Source organism: Crocodylus siamensis, chromosome 1 (genome assembly GCF_052110815.1).
Source record: "Crocodylus siamensis isolate JL-2025a chromosome 1, ASM5211081v1, whole genome shotgun sequence".
Classification (NCBI taxonomy): Eukaryota; Metazoa; Chordata; order Crocodylia; family Crocodylidae; genus Crocodylus; species Crocodylus siamensis.
The window spans coordinates 131,453,242-131,471,845 of NC_143395.1; the positions used below are offsets into that span (position 1 = coordinate 131,453,242).

Sequence of the window (18,604 nt, forward strand, 5' to 3'; positions counted from 1 at the left end):
ATCAAGCTACTTCACTTAACATATCCTTTGACTAAGCAGGAACCCGGAAGATGGGTCTTGTGTGCACTCTCAATTGCTTTATTTGGGATGACCAGAACGGAAAAAACTGAGGCTTGCATTAGGGTGCTCAAACTTCTATCCACAAACCAAAATCTTGACATGGCTGGGAATTCCACTCTAGAACATAAAACATTTGAGATGTGTATGCCCCAGAATCAGCAATTTCCATGCAGCTTCCCAGCTCAAATAATAATTTGTATTTAAATGGCATTCTTTGGGAGTCACATTTAAACTGCCTGGGAGCCACAGGCAACCAACAAATTGTAATGTGGCCACCAGAGTACAGCTCCTGCACAGACACTATCTTCCCTTCTCAGGGTATCTGGAGAGCTTCATGCACACTACTGAGGGAGCTCTTTCTCTTGCTGAAACAGTACTCATGGAGGAAACAATTGGGTCTTAAGGCCTCATTTAGGGGGAAACAATAGTTAATTTCCTGCTTGTCTCAAAATTATTTTTTTACTCCAGGGCAGGGGTGGACAAAATATGGCCCATGGGCAGGATCCAGCCCTCCAGTACCCACCAATAAATTGTGCCCCACCCAGCCCTTCTGCCCATGAGGGTGGGAGTGAGGTACCCAGGTATACACTCCCCCACAACATCCCCTCTTGCGTTTTGCTCCCACCTTTGTGGGCGGGAGAGTCCGGCTCAGCCAGCAGCAGCTACTGATGGGTCTGCTGCTATTACTGTTGCACCCACCCCTGGGGGACCTGTTTGGCTTCCCCAGCATCCCACTTTCTCTGGGCAGCAGGTAGGGAAGCAGTAGGGGCAGGGGTGGGGTGAGCAACAGCTGGGTGCGGCTGGGGCTCACAGCAGTGCAGAGTCAATGCTCGGGGGGGCAGTGCGAGCGTGAAGCTTGGCTGGGCAGGGTGTGGGTGTGAGGGAGTGTGGGGGATGGTATGGAGACCCCCCACATACTCCCCCACTTGGCACATAGCCTGCACAGCAGCAGGCAGGGATGCTTGGGGTGTTGAATAGCAGCAGCAGCAGGTGGGAGCACTTGGGGTGCTAGTGCCTCATACAGGTGCTGATGCCTGGCGGTGCACAGATCTGATCAGTGCTGTGAACGGGGGTGATGAGTGCAGCCTGCCTGGCCCACCTCTAACCAGCTCCATGCTGAAGCCGGCTGCCTTCTCTGCCCCCTGCCATGTCGGTCCTGATACTCTGCCGGAAGTGGAGGGCAGCCCCGGCCCCTGCTTCTCCACGGAGTCCCAGGACCTGCACAGCAGGGGGCAGGGAAGGCAGCCAGCTCCAGTGTGGGGCTGGATAGAGGTGGGCAGGCTGCCTCACTCCCTCACCCCAACACACAGTGCTGGCTGGGTGCCAGCACCTGCATGGAGGCAGTGAGGGCTGCATGCTATGTGGGGAGTATGTGGGGGGTCCGGAGTCCCCCCCAACTCTACAAAGCTCACACACCCACACCCATACCCCCCACATATATACATACCCCACAACATACCCTATGCCCCCACAGACAGCCACACCCCTTCACAAACCCCCATACACCCCCACACTCCACCATACACACCCCACCTTATGTGCACACCCCCCACACCCTACCATATACACGCACACCCATACCCCACAATACACACATACATGCTCCCTCACACCCCACCATACACATACCTACAGCTCAGCCACACCCCACACCTCCCACACACAATATACATGAGTAAGACTTTATTTTTGAGTTATTATGATGCAATCCCCTGTATATACAGTACACAAACACAAATTGTGATGAATATTTTTTATAATAAAATTAAAATATGTTATAGTAGGTATCTGACTTTTAGTGTATGATTTGTTTTTTTTTCTGATTTCAAGATGGCAACCCTCCCCTCCCAAAAGGAGTATTTCCGGGGCGGGGTGGCAGGCAGGGGTTAGGGGGCGGGACTTCTGGTCCCAATATTGCAACCAAGGGGCTGGCCAACTGTCAAGCAGTGGGGCCACCCATGCAACCCTCGACAGCTGACCAAAACTCATTAAGCAGCCCTCCAGCCAAAATAATTGCTGACCTCTGCTACAGGGAAAGCATCTTGAAGGGCTCTAAAAGCAAGAAGCATTTTGTAAAAGAAGAATTTTTACGTCTTACTTGAAGAAAACAAATCTTTCAGTTGCAATCTCTACACCCACTAACCTTTCCCTTAAAAATGGGACAGTCTGAAGAGCTTGTATATAAAGGCAGTCAGCAGGGGCATGCTTGCCCTGGAAAGGGAGTGCTGAGTTAGCAATACAATTTAAAGTCCACATATTATTTTCTCAAGTGTTTCTCACCAAGCTGTCATAAATAGGAAGAAAAAGAAGTGTAGGGGAAAATAGGCAGTACTTTCTTCCCCCAAAATGTTTGTGCTGAAAAGCATTGAGAGAGATGAAAATTAAACACCTTACCCTAAAACTGTTGAGATCGTTTGAAGACACATCTTGTTCTATGAAGATGTGTGGTTTAAACAAAAATATAACCCTCATCCCCACTCCAACCCTGTTTTATTCAAATAGTATTGATTTTGTTTCTAGGCAAATGCTAAGCTTGTAACTTAATTTCAAAGGGTTTTACATTAAAGTCTACATCCCAGCTCAATTCTCTATTTAACTCAACATTCCCCATTAAGAAGCTAGAAGGTAGTTATAATACTGTGGCATGAATCACACCCTTTCCTCTTTGCATAGCTCTCCTGACTGAGTTTGAGCGCAAACTCCATTTTTTTTTTTGCCTGAGAAAAAAAGACAGTCAGACTCAAATTCCCCTGTCCCTTGGGTGTCACCTTCAGGAAGGCAAAAGGTATGTTCTTAGCTTGTGGTAATTAAGGCAAGGAAAAAGTCTACTAATGACAAAGGAGTTTGCAGTTATTCCATGATTTAGCAGGTTAAGGTAAATCCACAGCCTTTAACTTGACCTAAAAACTTGTATGAACAGTACACATTGGTGTTTTTTCTCCAGTTAACTGAGTTAAATAATTGGAGTTATGAGTGAACTCACCATTTCTAATTTAACTTCACAGTAACATTATGGAAGTGAATCAGACAAACCTAGACCCACTGGGGAAGCAGGTATGAGCCATCTGATTACTATAATTAGCATTTGTATCTTGTAAGCTTTCCCCCGCACAGGGTTCCAGTACTTCACTAACTGTCTCTGTCCATTGGTTATAATTGTAATTTCCTTCTCAAATCTGTTTTTGTAATGTTCAGTTTGAAGTGCACTCCCTTAAACAAGAAATCCCACTGATGCATCTTAAAGAACAGCTACAGAATTAGTCCTTTGGTTTCAGTTGTGCCAGTGTATCTCCTACTTTCCACCTCTTCATTTCTGGGTGCTGTTCTTGGTGAGTGTTGGTAAGTTTCTGCTTTGCCTTTGCAAATCTCATGCTGGTGGAATAATCAGTGCAGAAGTGTTTTTAGCTGCAGTTTGTTGCTTTTCATCGGTTATTCCTAGCAAGTCATGTCATACATGGGCGACTGGTGCCTCCTGATTGAGGAGAGCCCACCGTGGCTGATCATGCTGACCGGGGAGGGGGGTTCCCCCATAGTTGATTGCACTGACCCAGAAGTGGCAGCAGTGTGCCGCTGGCACTTCCAGTCCCACTGCTAGCACTTCTGGATGGGCAGAATTGGCCACAGGGGGACTGCAGGGATTGCTTCTCCTGGCGCCCCCACTCCCTGGCCAGTGCTCTCACAGGGGGCACCAATGCTCTCACCTGCCCCCCTGCCCAGGAATGCTGGCTGTCAGGGGGTGCACCAGCGCTCTCAGGGGGTACACGTGCACCCCTATGTGTCACCACTGATGCAATTTTTTTTTAGGTTTTGGTCTAATGTCTTGAGCACGCAGTATGGTTCAGATTAAGGCTGTTTATTTTCTCATTCTGGGAGTAATCCAGTTGAAGACAGGGGCTGATTTTATGTTATGGATGGAGAATGTGGTTTTGGTTTATCATAGAATCATAGAGAAGTGGGGCTGGAAGGGACCTTGAGAGGTTATCTAGTCCAACCCCCTGCCTGAAGCAGGATCATCCCTATCCAAATTATCCTATACAAATCCATTGCATAACCTCGTAGCAAAACTACACAAACTGATGCAAAACACAAGACATAATGCCCTAGATAAGTGGTCTCCAAACTTTTTTGATCGCGTACCCCTATCAGTAAAAATTTTTGAGCACGCACCCCCAATATACGTATATTTATATAAATATAAATATAAGTTCTAATATTTTCTTCCCATACCCCCAATGGATTGTCTTGCACACCCCACTTTGGAGACCACTGCCCTAGATGACACCAGAAACTAAAGGGGCTAATCACTGCTTTAATGACATTCAGTAACATGGTTTTATAATACACATACAAAGACCAAGCCATGTAGACCTCCTAGGTGACAGCCAACCATGTCATAATGCAGTTCCTTAACGTGGTGAAATGTATTGCATGTAGACCCTTAGCATTTGGTTCTACTAAGTACCATATGTGAACTGTTATGCACATAGAATGGGTTGGATGAGGCTTGGCAGTAAGTTTTGTGGGCACCAGCCACTTTTCTACAATGACATTTCAACAAAATTAAAGCAGCTGCCATGGGGCAAAGAGAGGAGGGAGAGTCAGGACAGTGCTTCAGTCACTCTTTGTGCCTCCTTGTTGCTTCTGGCCTTCAAATGTGACTCCCCCCACCCCCTCCCCGCTTGCTATGGCATCTGACCTTGGCAGGCACAATCTTGTGCAAACAGGCTCATCAGCAGGATTTCCTGACCACTACAGGGCAGAGGTTTGCCTTCCTATCTCCACGACACCTGGTGTTGGGGGCCCCATTGCCTTGGTTCAAAGCATCTCACCATTTCATCTTCCAGTTCCATTCCCCTCCTCCCCATCCTGACCCTTGGGGGCCTGGGGCTGCCTGTAGGGGATGAAGGCCACAACCATGCTGTGGGATGTGGCATCCTCACTTTGCTCCATTTGGTGCCTCCACAGGAGCCAAGTGAGAAAAGTGGCTCCCATGAGGCCCACTGAGGCAGCCAGGCCTCCCTTTGCACTCCCCTCCTCCGGGATATGCTGTGGCATCCTGATCCTCCATTTTACCTCCTCACAAGTGTTTATTGTTGGAAATAGCTTAGCTTGAATAAGCAAGGGTGTGCATGGGGCGAGGGCAGGTGTTAGACAGCTTGTGTCACACATGGGACTGCTCCTGTCCTTGCTGCCCTGGGGAAGAGATGGGTTGCTTGGCCATTGCCCGGTCTCAGGGACATGCACTGGGGCAGGGCAGGAAAGAGGGAAGGAACAGCAGGGTAGTGGAGCAGAATCAAGGGTGTCCTGAGGCTTGTGGGGCTTGGAGGGGAGAGGTTGAGGCTCATGCTCAACCCTCACCAGATCCTGCTCCTCTGCAGACCCCACAGTCAACTGCTTTCTCCTCTTCCTGTGCTTGTGCCCTACATTCAAACAGAAGGTGCATGCTGTGTCTGATTCATGCTTGGGCACCCAACTCAACCACATCCTGCTTCCCCCCACGGCAGGCCAGATTTAACGGTTGCACACTTCAGGCAAGAGAGCAAGTGAGGAGCTGGCCTTTGCATAAGCCCTGCTGCCAGTGGTCCTTGAACTTGCTGCTTCCCTCCCCTCGACAGCTGTAGGCCCCCAGGTAGAATTGGTGCATGCTCCCCCCCCCCCCCCGGTAATGGCTTCACCCCACCCTCCACCTTGTGACATCACTAGGGCCAGGGGAACACCCATTGTCTGTTAACCTCCTGCACTTCATTCTTGCTCCAGGGATTTATCCAAGGATAACAGAAGTGGATGACTACATGCTTGCACTTTGTCCCAGGATAAAACAGTTTATCCAGGGATAAATGCAACATCTGTCTGTAGCCACTTAGTTCCCTGGCCTGTTTGCAGGCTCAGTTGTAGCAATAGATGCAGCTCCCCTGAAATATGAATGTGCTGTAGATTTATAATTCAAGTGAGGTTGCTGATTTGCATCAAGCTTCCAGCTTTTCAGGGCAGGAAAAGGCTACCTTAGTATTGAAAAGGCTCGTCTGTGCCATCAATGCTAGGACAATTTCAGAGTCTGCACCATGGAGCTAGTCCTTTCTATTTAAAATAGATAATTATAGGCTCATTTACCTCCTGCATATGAAAACCTAGACAGAAGAACTTGAAAAATTAAAATGAAAGAAAAAGATATGGGACTGGCAAAACCCTTGTTGGATATCTGCTGCAGTTTTGCTATTAAAATAAGCCCAGCTTGTAAGGATGGAAATAAGATTTAGACAAAAATGCCACAGTCTTCACTAAATCTCTTGAGCCCAGATCTACAAAGAGATGTGGACATCCAACTTCCAAAGTAGAATTTGGGACCCTGTGTTAGGTGCCTGAGTCAGGGCAGATTTAAGTACCTTGGAATGGCATTTCCAAGAGCCTGCAATCAAAGGGACCTAACCCAACTAGGCAATAGTAAATAGTGAAAGGGGTAGGTAGAGAATAGGAAATTCCATCTTTTTCCAGAGTGAAGCAGGCCTGAGTTATACAACTCATGTGAGATTAGGTTTTACAGTTTAAAGGCCTCTCCTGCACTTAAATCAAATCTATCCTCTGGGTGGAAAGATAGTCTCACTTTCTTCCTTTACAAGGGATTTACAAGAGGTTGCTGGTGCCACCCAGGGAAAGGTGGGATCCAGGCCCTCCTCAGTCTGAGGTGTTTGAGAACTTTCTAGGATAGTGCCCTAACCTGGGCTAGTGGGCAGCAAGCTATATGAGAGTCACTGGGGCTGAGAGAGGCAGAGATCATAAAAGGAAAAGTGACAGCATTCCAGTGATTAGAGTATTTACCCAAGAGTGGAAAGATCTTGGTCCCAGTTCCTTGCTCCCAAGTATGCTTATGTATTTTGCATTAGTCCCTGGATAAAATACAGAAGCACAGCTGACAAAGTAATGATTACTGACTTGGAAAAAAGTATACAAACCTATGACATTTTAGCATTCCCATTTCTAAATACCTCCTATTATTTTCCTTGATGGTGCTTTTCACAGGGATTGGAGATTGCAATTGTTTCAAGGGTATTAGAGTATAAATATGTTCAAAACGCTAACTTTGAGGACAGATTTGTTTGTTAGGCTGTTGTACTAGTTTCTCCATCGCTGCAAACCTACGTTTGAAACCAGTTTGTAGGTTACTTATTTTGATCTAAATGATAAAAAGATTTCTAGATGATGCACACTTATGCTAGTAATACAGTAAGATCCCTACAGTACATTATTCAAAAAGAATTAAGCTAACCAGTAGCCTACCAAATTACTTTCCCTACTCCTTTCTTCTCCCTCTCCCCCAATAAAAATGCAAACTTACACTCTGTCCTTCATTGTTTTGAGACGCGTATGTCCAGTCCTCTCCAAAACCTCCTACCAATGTGCCAAGAAGATCAGGAGATCTGGGCTATCTTAGTCCAAAGGGGGAAATGGGTGAACTCCAGAATCCTGGAGGTCTCAAAGAGAACACCTGGATAACAGTCTCCTCTCTCTCTCCTAGTGTCTTCTAGTGCCCAGGTGCTTCTTCTGATCCCAGTTGTGGCATGAGCACAGGGAAGAAAGAGTCTCTCCAAATAGCCTGGTCCCAGGCCATCTAGGGCTCAGTAGGTCATAACCAACACTTTCAACTCTACAGGGGCACTAATGAGCTGTCATCAAGATACTCTGCTCAGCAGGCAAGACATTACATTCTTGCTTTAGTCTCTAAATGGTTATAAATATGACCTTAGCAATTTCAGTACAGTTCCTGAATGCTTTCAACCTGACGAAACCATTGCGTAGCTCAGCAAAACTATGAGCCTCTATGAATGGAGAAGCCATTGAAATGGAAAGGGAAATTCAGAATATGGAGACAAAAAGTATTTGGTTATCTAGTCCATTTCCTTGAAGTAATGCAATGTGTTCCTTATATAAGTTTTTTTATACATTTCCAGTAAAAAACAGATAAAGATGAAAGCACTTCTTAGGGATGCAGTTAAAAGTGAAATGCAAGAAGACACTAAAACTTGAAGTTACCCTACAGTCCTTAAAGCCCTCATTAAGCACAACTCCTGTTGTCTTAATTCAAGTAACTTTCCATTGATTTTAGAGGGCATCTTCCCAGTATGGGGTCATCTGGATAGCCCCAAGTGGGCTTCAGGGGCTTTCAGCAAAAGTCTGTTCTCATAAACTTTCTTTTTACTCTGTGAATGTATACCAGTGTTCAGAATTTGCAAATGATGCTCCTAATCATATGTGATATCAATATACAAGAATTCTTGTGCAATGCAGAATATTCTGATCTCTGTGACATTAAGGACAATGCATTTTAAGGCATCTCTATCATCCACAACACTACTAGGAACAAGGGACAAAAATGATCCTCTTGGTAGTAGTTCAAATTAGGCATGTGTGACTCTTTCTAATGTAATGTTATCTATAAAAGTGGCAAGTTTCTAAGTGTTTGTAGAACCCTCACTAAAGCTTTGAACCAAATTTTTAGAAATGAAGGACTACTGGAAAAGAAATGTAATTCTTTCTAAAAAACAAAATGCCTATCTTAAGAAAAGGTTTGATTGTATATTCAAGTCAGGATTTAACCTTAACTCACATTGCCTAATCAATTTGTCTTTTTTGGTACCTGGAAGTGGCTTTTCAAGATTTATTAATGCTATAGAAAGTTATTATTATGCAAGGATCTGTGATGTTTCACACTTAATCTTCCAAAAGTGAGAAAACTATAGTTTGCATTCTTGTTTTTTGTAACAGATGGTAAATTCTCTCATTCAGAACAACAACAAGCTAGCAGGGCTAGCAGGTTAGTAATGATACTCTTGAAACATTGCTAAATATACATAGAGGGCAGCGCTTTCCTAAAGACTAGGAAGTTCCTTGCTGAACGTTCAGTAAAACTACTTGAAATTATGCTTACCTCTGCTGTCAAGCAGAAAAGATTTTTAGAAGACCTGGTGGGGAATGTATGGCTCAGCTTTCTTTTAGTTTTAAAATGACTGCAAATTTTACAAAATGCGATATACATAGAAACGTGTTTGTGACTTCTAACAATATAAGTTAAAACAATTTGACAGGAGATTCTTTAATTCCATGGGTATGGCTTCAATATAGCAGCACTGTGCTAGGGATTTACCTGTTAGTGAGTGTCCCATGACCCAGAAATATTTCTTGTGGCCCATCTGCTCTTTTCAGAATGGAAGTGCTGCCACTTTCACAGTCATGCTTCCCTGCAGCATTTGGCAGTTCCTTCTTTTTCCCTTTGTCCTCTGCTGCCAATAGGTTTTCCACTGCTGCTGGCTTCATGAATAAGCTTAAAACAAAAGTGAGCTTAGCTCCTGATTGCACAGCTAAATGGTGCTCTGGGACTGAAGAACCAAAACTGTTACCAGAAAGGAAGGACAACATGCTCAGTGAGAATGGGCAAGAGAAGCGCATCAGGAAAGGTAAATTACAGGGGTGTGGAATTATAGGGAGCAAAAAAGAGTGAACAACTAAAGGATGAAAATATAAGAAGGAGAGAAGTTGAGTTAGGAATGATGGAGAGAAAATACTTGTGGAAGAGAACAAAGGAAGAAAAAATAAACCAGGATATTAACTTTCTGACTAAAATAAGTAGTGTTAATCATGTTCAATTAGTCTACACCCATCAAGAATGCAAATGCCCTTGCAGTTTTGTACATACAAAGAAACTGCTGCATTTCTTTGGTTCTTCTGGTTCTGTATCAGAAAACTAACTAGGTTGCATGCTGTACTTTCCTCTTGGATAAAAACAACAATTGAAAGTTTCAGCTTTTAGAATCTTAATTTTTTTGAGTGCCACAGGCATAGACATTTATTTAATATAACTTAAATTTGCAATGGCTATTGTAAGCCTGCACACTTATTAGCACTCACCTATTTTGCTGATTTTTAAAATTGCTTTTAAAGGAAAAATGACTTGACTTGAGGGTTTCCCACAGTTCTAATTGTTGATTATTTTAATTTTCAGGTGACATTTAAGGGCTTAGTGGAAAGGAGATACCTTTTTTAAAAATTTGTAAGTACCAAAGTCTGTGTTCTTATTTTAATATATAATAATTGGGACATGAGTAAAACCTTCCTTATGTGAATCTGATTCTCTTGTGAAAAATGAAAAAGAAATTTCAAGTGCTGATGGCAACTGAATAAATCTTTCATTTTCTAGAACAATATTTACAATCTCAAAAGTAACAGTAATTGTTACAGAATCTTTGCTGATAACTGTCTAATATCAATTCTCTTTAGAGGGACTTTCCTCTTCCCAGTACTACTGCAGAGTATTCAGCATTTCAAAGTAATCTGCATTACAATGCTCTGTGTTAATGGAGACAGATACTTCAAAACAAGGCAACATGTTAATAGTCCCACTCATATAACTCTTGGGCCCAACAATTAGTAGACCACTTTTATTAGTGGCTAAGTGTAGAAAATATACCATCAGATCTTCCTTGCAACCTTTGTTCTACATTTTAAGCACACTAAACTCTGTAAGAATTTCTAATCCCTTTTGAAAACTTACCTACTTGTAGTAAGTTTTTTGCATGAAATTTTCCCTTTCTTGGCAACTGGCAAAAAATGTAATTTGTTTCCATCATTTTTTTTCTTTTAGATCTGAATAAAAGTTAGGAGATTTTCTTCACTAGACACAGATAAGATTTACAACACTTTGTTCTGGATTCCCTTTGCTGTATTTTTAGTATTAAAAATGGCATGGTTCAGAAATCAGACTAGTTATCTTGAGGTGGAATAATGCTAAATCTTGGTGGAATCTTTTCTGTAATTGAACTGGATCAGACACATCAATCGAAACTTGAAAGCCTGGTGACCAGCCATGAAGAACAGCTCAGAACTGAAGACTAATTTTAGGGAAGATAGATGTGATTTTTTTTACATTGTAGTTGAAGAGCCTCTTAAAATCAACATACCTTGGAGTGATGGACTGACTGCAGTCTGAGTTTGCTATTTCCAAAAATGTTTTATTGCTACATTCTTCATTTCCTAACCTCTTAAATGCTTGTGTCTTAAGACCTAATACTTATATTTTTATTTAAAAATGTTTAACAGCATTCATTTTTGTATTAAAATATACTCTGGCTATTTAAGCTGTACTTTCTTATTGGCATCTGTAATTTAGTTCCTTGCATGGTGTGGAGAATGCTAGATTGCCATTTTTAGTTATTTTTTCAGTATGCTGCAGTCTGTCCATGGGAAATTCCTTTTTGGTGCCATTACTGAAGGCTAAAGAGTATGACTGCTTATTTAACTAGTTTTACAGTGGTGACTGTTCATAAAATATAATGTGCAACAGCAGTTCCACCCTTTCAATAACTTAAATACAAAGAAATACTGGATACTTGGTATTCATCCATGCATAAAACTGAACTTTTAAAAAAAGTCATAGCTATAAAAGGCAGAGAAAAACAATTCTGATCCTCTGTAAACTTCATCGATACTATATTTCCTAAAGAATCAGGGATACAAGCAAGATAGTTAACACCAGTAAACTCTCTTTTCTGCAGGGAAACAAGTGCTCAGTAAATGTAGTGATGTTTGAGGGAAATCTCTGATCTACTGACTCTAATTGTTCTACTTCAAAATAGGCAAGTTGGCTCACCTTCTCTCATAAGCACTCTCAGTTTGATTTCCATAAGAGTATCTTATCCCCACTCCCATCTGTTCTGAGCCTTCCTTCACAGTGCACAATGTCCTACCTCTTCGGAGCCAGTAATTTTGATTTGCAAAATGTTTGTTCAACAGTAAATGAGAGAGCCCGCATGAACTTAAAATGCAATATCTTAGCATGCCACACACAAAAAAACCCTTGTTACATAACATTAAATAATAATTAGACTTTTAAAGCCAGACATATTTATGTTGTGTACTAAGAAACTTGAAATATAAATTATATATAGAGAAATTACTATAAGACCATACAGAACTTGCATATTTTTGAAGCTGAGTACATTTCTAACGGGTTGCCATAAACAATTTGTCTGCTTTCTCAGAAGGAAATCTTGCATCCGAGTAACTGTTCACTTAAAGTACTTACCCTCTTTATTTCCTTCCTTTGATGTCACTGCTCCATGTGAGAGTTCAAGTTGAGAAATTATCACTGATTTAATCACAAACAGTCTTCACTACAGTAGCACAAGTCAATTTGCTGGGGAGAAGCTAGCAAAATACCACAGTAAATTATTGGTTTTCATAAAATAAGACACATATACCATATCTTTTTAAACATTACATAATAATAGTCTAACTGAAATTAATGGCAAAATTCCCCTTTACTTCAACTAGGATCAGGATTGTAAGAAGTAAAGTGACAGTATATGGATTTCATATTTTGCATATCAGAGTCTGCAAGTTATGTAGCACTTTGATCTACAAATACAAAACTGCACTTGATTATTCCTATTTTGAATGTCTATATTTTTTCTGTAGTTTTCCAGCTTAGGAAAGGGCTGCTTCTTTGTCTGCATAATTTATCCAGTAAGTAACTGCTGATTTTGCCTCCTAAAATAAAAAAAAAATAGTTTAATTTTATTTGAAAGAAAATGGATATATAACCATACAATTGTATTAAAATTAATGTATGCAACATAAATCTGTAATTAGTTTAAACAACATTTTAGTTGAAACAGCTTGTTAGAACATAACTTAATACTTTACTACAAATAAATACATATAAAATAAGCAGTAAGTTTGGTTTAGCCTTCTCTCTTCTGATTGGAGCTGGACAGAAAAGTTCATGTAATACTTCTTGACAGGAAAATCCAGCTTTCACATAACTGAAATTTTCCTAAGGAAATCTGTCAATTTTCTATACAGCAAGCCAAAATTAATATTCAGCTTTTGATTGCTTCCACATGAATCAGAATATTTAAGGTTGCTTAAATGACCTAAATATTTACATACAGTATTCAACTGATGTTATACCAGTGATGGTCCAGGAAATATGAGAGAGGATACCTACCTGAGGAAGGGTACTTTGTGCCTAAAAGCTTGTCTAAAATCTCTCCCAACCATGCTGTTGATTCAATAAAAGACCACCCCTCTGGCAAAAAACCCACCCCAACATACAACCCCTTGCCTCCCAAATATTTACAGTCAGTTCAGCATTCATCTGTACTCTGGTGCATTGTGTGTGTGTGGGGTGGGAGGGAGTGGGAGATTGGGGGTGGGCAGGGTGGGATGCCTCAGCTCTAATTCTCCCAAATCTATGAGGTACACTAGGCATATCTGATTAAATGCTGAACTGACTTTAAGCACATAGCTTGTAACCTGTTTAGGTTTTCCAGAAGAGCACCTGAAGCATGCCCTTGGTGGCTAAGAGCAAAGTAAATCGCCAATCATCTGTAGCTGGTTCATTCAGTGGAGAACATAAAGAAATGCTACTTATCCCCTTTCTGCCTTCTTACTCTGACATTACCGTTAACCTCTCTCTATTTTCCAGCATTATGTTATCTCTTCCTAACAGCTGCATGCTCCATATGTCATTCCCCAACCTTTCTAGTCTACGTTGGATCCCACTCTACTTTTATTCAACATAGCCTCATCCTAAAGGCAGCTGTTCAGGAAAAAGGGTATTGTTTTGATGAGCTTTCTAATGATGAAGTGAACTCTAGGAACTTGGTCAAACGTAGATTCTGCCTTTGTTGTGGCAGGGTAATTTGGCCTTTTCTTGACTATTGGCTGCAAAATCAACCTCCACTTTGCCAGACTCTTCCCATTTCAAAATGACAAAGCGGTGGATGAGGCTTCCTTTAAATAGTTTAAGCGGAAAGAAAAGACAGTTCCCCAAAATGTATTAAAAGTGGTCACTTAACCAAATTCTGTTTGTTTCATGGGACCTCTATGTACATTGGAAGGTAGCACTGGATGTTTCATGAGTTCGTATGACAAGTAACGTTTAATCAATGCTTTAGCAATGTGCGATACTTCTTCACGTTGTCCTGCACTGATTTCATGAAAAAGGAAAAGTGAAGATATACATACCACAACCCGATTCTTCAGAACCACATCTTCCAGGGTTAGAGGCACAGGGATCGTTTCAGGCAGGACATGGGCAATGGATTTCTGATCCTTCAAACTGTAAGATACAGCCAAAACACCTCTGAAAACAGAACTTCCTCTAATTCATTTGGATATTCTCTGTGTACAAGTCAATATCATAGTGCCATAGTAGCAACATCATAATTATTATTGAGATAGTGTCTTGTAATTTTTACTTTCAGTTTCTTAAGACAGCCCCTTTTGGGTAGAGAATTTCCATTCTTTTTCTGACACTAGAAGTAAACTGCTTGGTAAATTTTGCTAACTCCAGAAGAGTCAAATGGATTTTATTTTTTCATGAGAATAAAGTCCACTGGTAAGAAATTTGTTTACAAGCATTCCTTTGTTTAGGTAAGTCCAAAATCATTTTGCTTTAAACATTTCAAATTTGGCACAAACTGCACATAGTCTTACAGGGAAAACACATGCTTGTTTGAAAAAAATCTGATTCCAAAATAACAAAGTTATGGCTATTTTAACAACATTCATTCTGAGTTTGTGCAGCAAGTTCTTCTCAACTTCAGAAGAAAGCACCAGGGTGTGATGCTCTGAATATTCACTGGTGAGGATATTTGAAAGCTCACACCTACATGTATTTGAATATGTGATTGCTCTAAAGAACTGCAGTGTTTGGAGTCAAATTTACAAAAGGAAAAGGGAACAGCAACCTTATTATTTATAATAAAACAAGTTTCTATTTCCAGTCCAAAGCAACAGATACAGGCACTTTATTCAGATGAGCACATCTGATTCCTTCTGCAAGGACACTGACGTAGAACTGTGGCCGGATGAGATGTGGTTCTGGCAATTACATTTAGATAAAACCTACTCACACTTCAATGACTCCTCTATCTTCATCTTGTTTTCGCTCTGACCCATTTCTCAAGCCTTTAAAAACTCTGCTTATTTTGGAGGGTCCCCTGTGATGTTGCTCCTGCTGCTTCTTTCTCATCAAAACTGGAAGTACATTTTCTCTTCGCTCTCTTTCAGTGGGGCTGGTTCCAGGTTGTTTATGACGATTTGGAAACAAATAATCCATCTTGGGGTAACAGAAGTACAAATTACTGGTATAAAAAACAGTACTGCATTTCCAAAGCAGAGCACTGCAAACTGTTCTCTAAAAAACCCCAAACAATACTGCAAACAAAGCCCCAAACAATATGATTTGTTCAATTCAGTACAAGAGCTCAAATTTTTGACTAATATATGTTGGTTACTAGAACTATCTGTTCCCTTTTACACAGGTTTCCATTCTTGAATCTGCCAACTTTAGTTGGTCACTTTTATGACTTCTACTTTGTCTGGGTTCAGGCTGGGGAATCATACTCAGATCTGATGATTGCTATTTGAACTGCCTATAAAATCTAGAACAGGAGGTAGCTAAGCGAGTCTTACAGCAGAAGCCTCTGAAAGTTACGTTCCCTTTTCAAACCAAAGCCATAAATACCTGACTCCAATAAAGAACAATGTTCAGTATTAGACAGACCTCTTCACAGACTGTGTTGCTCTTTGGCATTTTTCAATAAATAGGCACCTCCAATCAAATACAGCAGGAGGGAAATGTTATTTATTGCTTATTCCTTTTACTTTGAAAGAATGTTGTCTTATATTTGCCAATAAATCTATTGTTCACAAATCAAATGGAATTCAAGGGATCATTTTAAACACAATTAGATGGGGACAGCCCCTTAAATTTTCCTTTTGGCTTCACACATATTTCCATAGGTTTTATTACCACTATTAAAAATCTAGCCTAACCCATTTGGCATTTTACAAACCCTGGGCAACTGTTACTTCCATTGAGGTCAAGATAAATTTAACTTTTGAGTTCACTAAAACCAGGCCTAGACTCACGCTATTGTTTTATTTTACCCAGAAACATGACCACAACATGGAAACAGGGCTTTTCAAATTTGTCACTGGAAATATTTCATCAAATGAATTCTGACATTTCTTCAAACAGATTATTCACCAATACGTTTTAATATTTGAAAAAAGATCTATAGATTAATATTGTACACATGATTTATTTTACGTATTTTCCCATCAATTGTTAAGTTAGTTACAGGTGAAAGTTTTTTGTTGTTTTTTTTTTAAATTTGACTAGCTCTAATTTCAGATGGAGGCATAAACAGCTGTTACTCTGTGAATGTTGAACTAAGATAAAGCAAAACTCAGTTTATGGTAAAACTGAATGAAAGCCCCTACTAGTTTGCAATGCAGCATCCAAAACACAATTTTAGCTAAGTGGCAAAAAAATCAGCTTTACTATAAGAGGGTTTTATTGTATACTTCAGTGGTGTTTAATCTTCTGGTCCCGCAGGCCAGATGAATGGTGTGGGGCTAGTCCACAGGCCACACTGGGCTCTGTGGTGCCCATGCCTGCCCCTGCACAACCTGAGCTGGCCCTTTATGACAGGATCAGGCCCTGGGGTCCCGTGCCACCCCCATGTGCCAGGATTATGTCCTGGGGCTCTAAGCATGGGTCCTGGGGCATCCACCACATGGAAGCTCACTCTCCATCCCTTGGGGATCCCCACAGGTTTGAAAATTTGTCAGGAGGGAAGCAGTGCCACCAGTCCCCCACTGCAATTTTGAGACCTGTGGGCAGCCCTGCAGGCTGGATGGCCTGGGGCTGGGGGCCAGATCTGGCCTGTGGGCCAGGGGTTGAGCACCCCTGGTATATTTTTTCAAAGATCTTGACTACTAAATTTGGCAGTTTTAAGAATAAGATTCCAAGAACAATTTTACACACATACACATGTGCACGTGATATAAGCCCAAGTCAAAATTTTAAGGCTGGGGCATTTCGTGTTACTGCTCTAAAACCTGTTTTTAGGCACTTCTTACATTTCAAAAGGTACTCTGTACTCACTGCTGTCTTAAAAATCAGGCCATTTATTTCTCTGCCTAAAACTCTGATCTCACCTTTAAAAAAATTCTTAAACAAAACATCCTAGACCTATAACACTTGTAGGGACTATGCACCCCCCAAAAGAGCTTTAGCTATGACTTTGCTTTGGGGAGGTAGTTACTAAAAAGCAGAGGGCAGAGATGATAGCAGTGATTGCTCAGTCACTAACCAGATCACAGACATCATACTGTTGTTCAGTCATTGCAAACTGGCCATTTTTCTCCAGCAGCCTGTTCCAGGTCGCACCAAACAGAGAAAAGTAAATTTAGAAAAAAGGAGGAAAGATCGTCATTCTTTGCATATACAGCAGATGTTACCTTAATTGCCCAAATACTGTTCTTTGACAGTGTCCTCTGGCCATTTCCACTTAAAAATACAGCACCCCTCCTGTCGAGCTGTCAAACTGCCCTGATAAACAGAGTCTATTGTGCAGTGTGCAAGATAGTGAGGGCACCGCAATACTAAAGTTATACTTTATATAAAGCTCTACCCACAGCTATTTCTTCTGTCACTCCCTTCTAACTACACAGTCCTTATTATACAGAGCTTGAGGCAGAGGGGAAGGCTGGAGGGTGGCGTGAATGCACACAGATGATTACTGAATAGTCAGTGGTACATAAGCTCCCTTTCTTCTTTGAAGTCCTCTCACTTGTGGGAAAATAGCAAACAGTGCCCCATTAGCTAAATATGGACTACAGCACTGCTCTCCCAAACTGGCATCAGAGCACAAGGTGAAACGTAAAGGAGCACTAACTGGTAGAGGTGTGTGCTGACTTCTGAGCTACTACTGTTGCAGATTTACATCAATAGAAACTACCTTAAGTAATCCCACAGATTCTGGTGGGGCTTTTATGGAATGGGTCTCTAAACCAAAGCCTCTTGCAGCTCGTTCCAAAGATACTGATAAAGAAGACAAGTGTCTATGATAAAACCCTGTTTATTTATGGAGAACACATAGTGAGATCTTCAGGTCATGGACCATCCTTTTTGTTTTGGGTTTCAACAGTGCTGACCACAATGGGATTCTTGTTCATGTCCAGGGCTCCTAGGAACCATGGTCATCACCACAACTAGGTTATCTAGCCGAACACATAGCTGTGTGTAAAAACAGTAGAAATGCATTATGTTACTTTCAAAGAAAGTTTCATACAATTTGCTCAAGACATTAACTGACCTTTTGGACGATTTCATATTAATAAGTGCGAGATAATACATATGGTGCAAATAAATGAGACGCCTTTCATGTTCATAATGCTTCCTATTCCTTTTCCAAGTTTTGGTCTGTAAACAAAAAACAGTGTGTTAGTATGACATCTTATACAAAATGTAAGTTTACTGAACTTCAGGTGAGATTTCAAAGGAATTTTTACATGAAGGTAATAAGAAAGACAAGGATTCCATTTAGGTTCCTGTACTAACTCTTACTACTTAATGACCACCTCCTAGAATGCCTATGCATAGATTTCATTTGAATAAAAATGGAGTTTTGCATTCAATAAATGCTATTAACCATAGTGAAATAAACTCCTATCTACTACAATGATAAAGACACAA

General features: G+C 41.2%; 1 protein-coding gene across 5 annotated transcripts in view; it reads right to left on the minus strand.

Moving 5' to 3' along the window:
• Positions 1 to 5,770: 5,770 nt before the first annotated feature.
• Positions 5,771 to 18,604, minus strand: part of LOC149873331 (uncharacterized) — a 95,193-nt gene continuing 82,359 nt past the window's right edge. For all 5 annotated transcript variants that reach the window (XM_090042773.1, XM_090042788.1, XM_090042780.1 and 2 more), the window contains 5 exons: positions 18,225 to 18,331; positions 17,220 to 17,280; positions 14,970 to 15,175; positions 14,080 to 14,173; positions 5,771 to 12,597 (listed from right to left, as the gene is read on the minus strand). In XM_090042773.1, the coding sequence (XP_089898899.1) occupies positions 12,535 to 12,597; positions 14,080 to 14,173; positions 14,970 to 15,175; positions 17,220 to 17,280; positions 18,225 to 18,331 (531 nt within the window). In that variant the 3' untranslated portion in view covers positions 5,771 to 12,534. The remainder of the gene's footprint in view (positions 12,598 to 14,079; positions 14,174 to 14,969; positions 15,176 to 17,219; positions 17,281 to 18,224; positions 18,332 to 18,604) is intronic.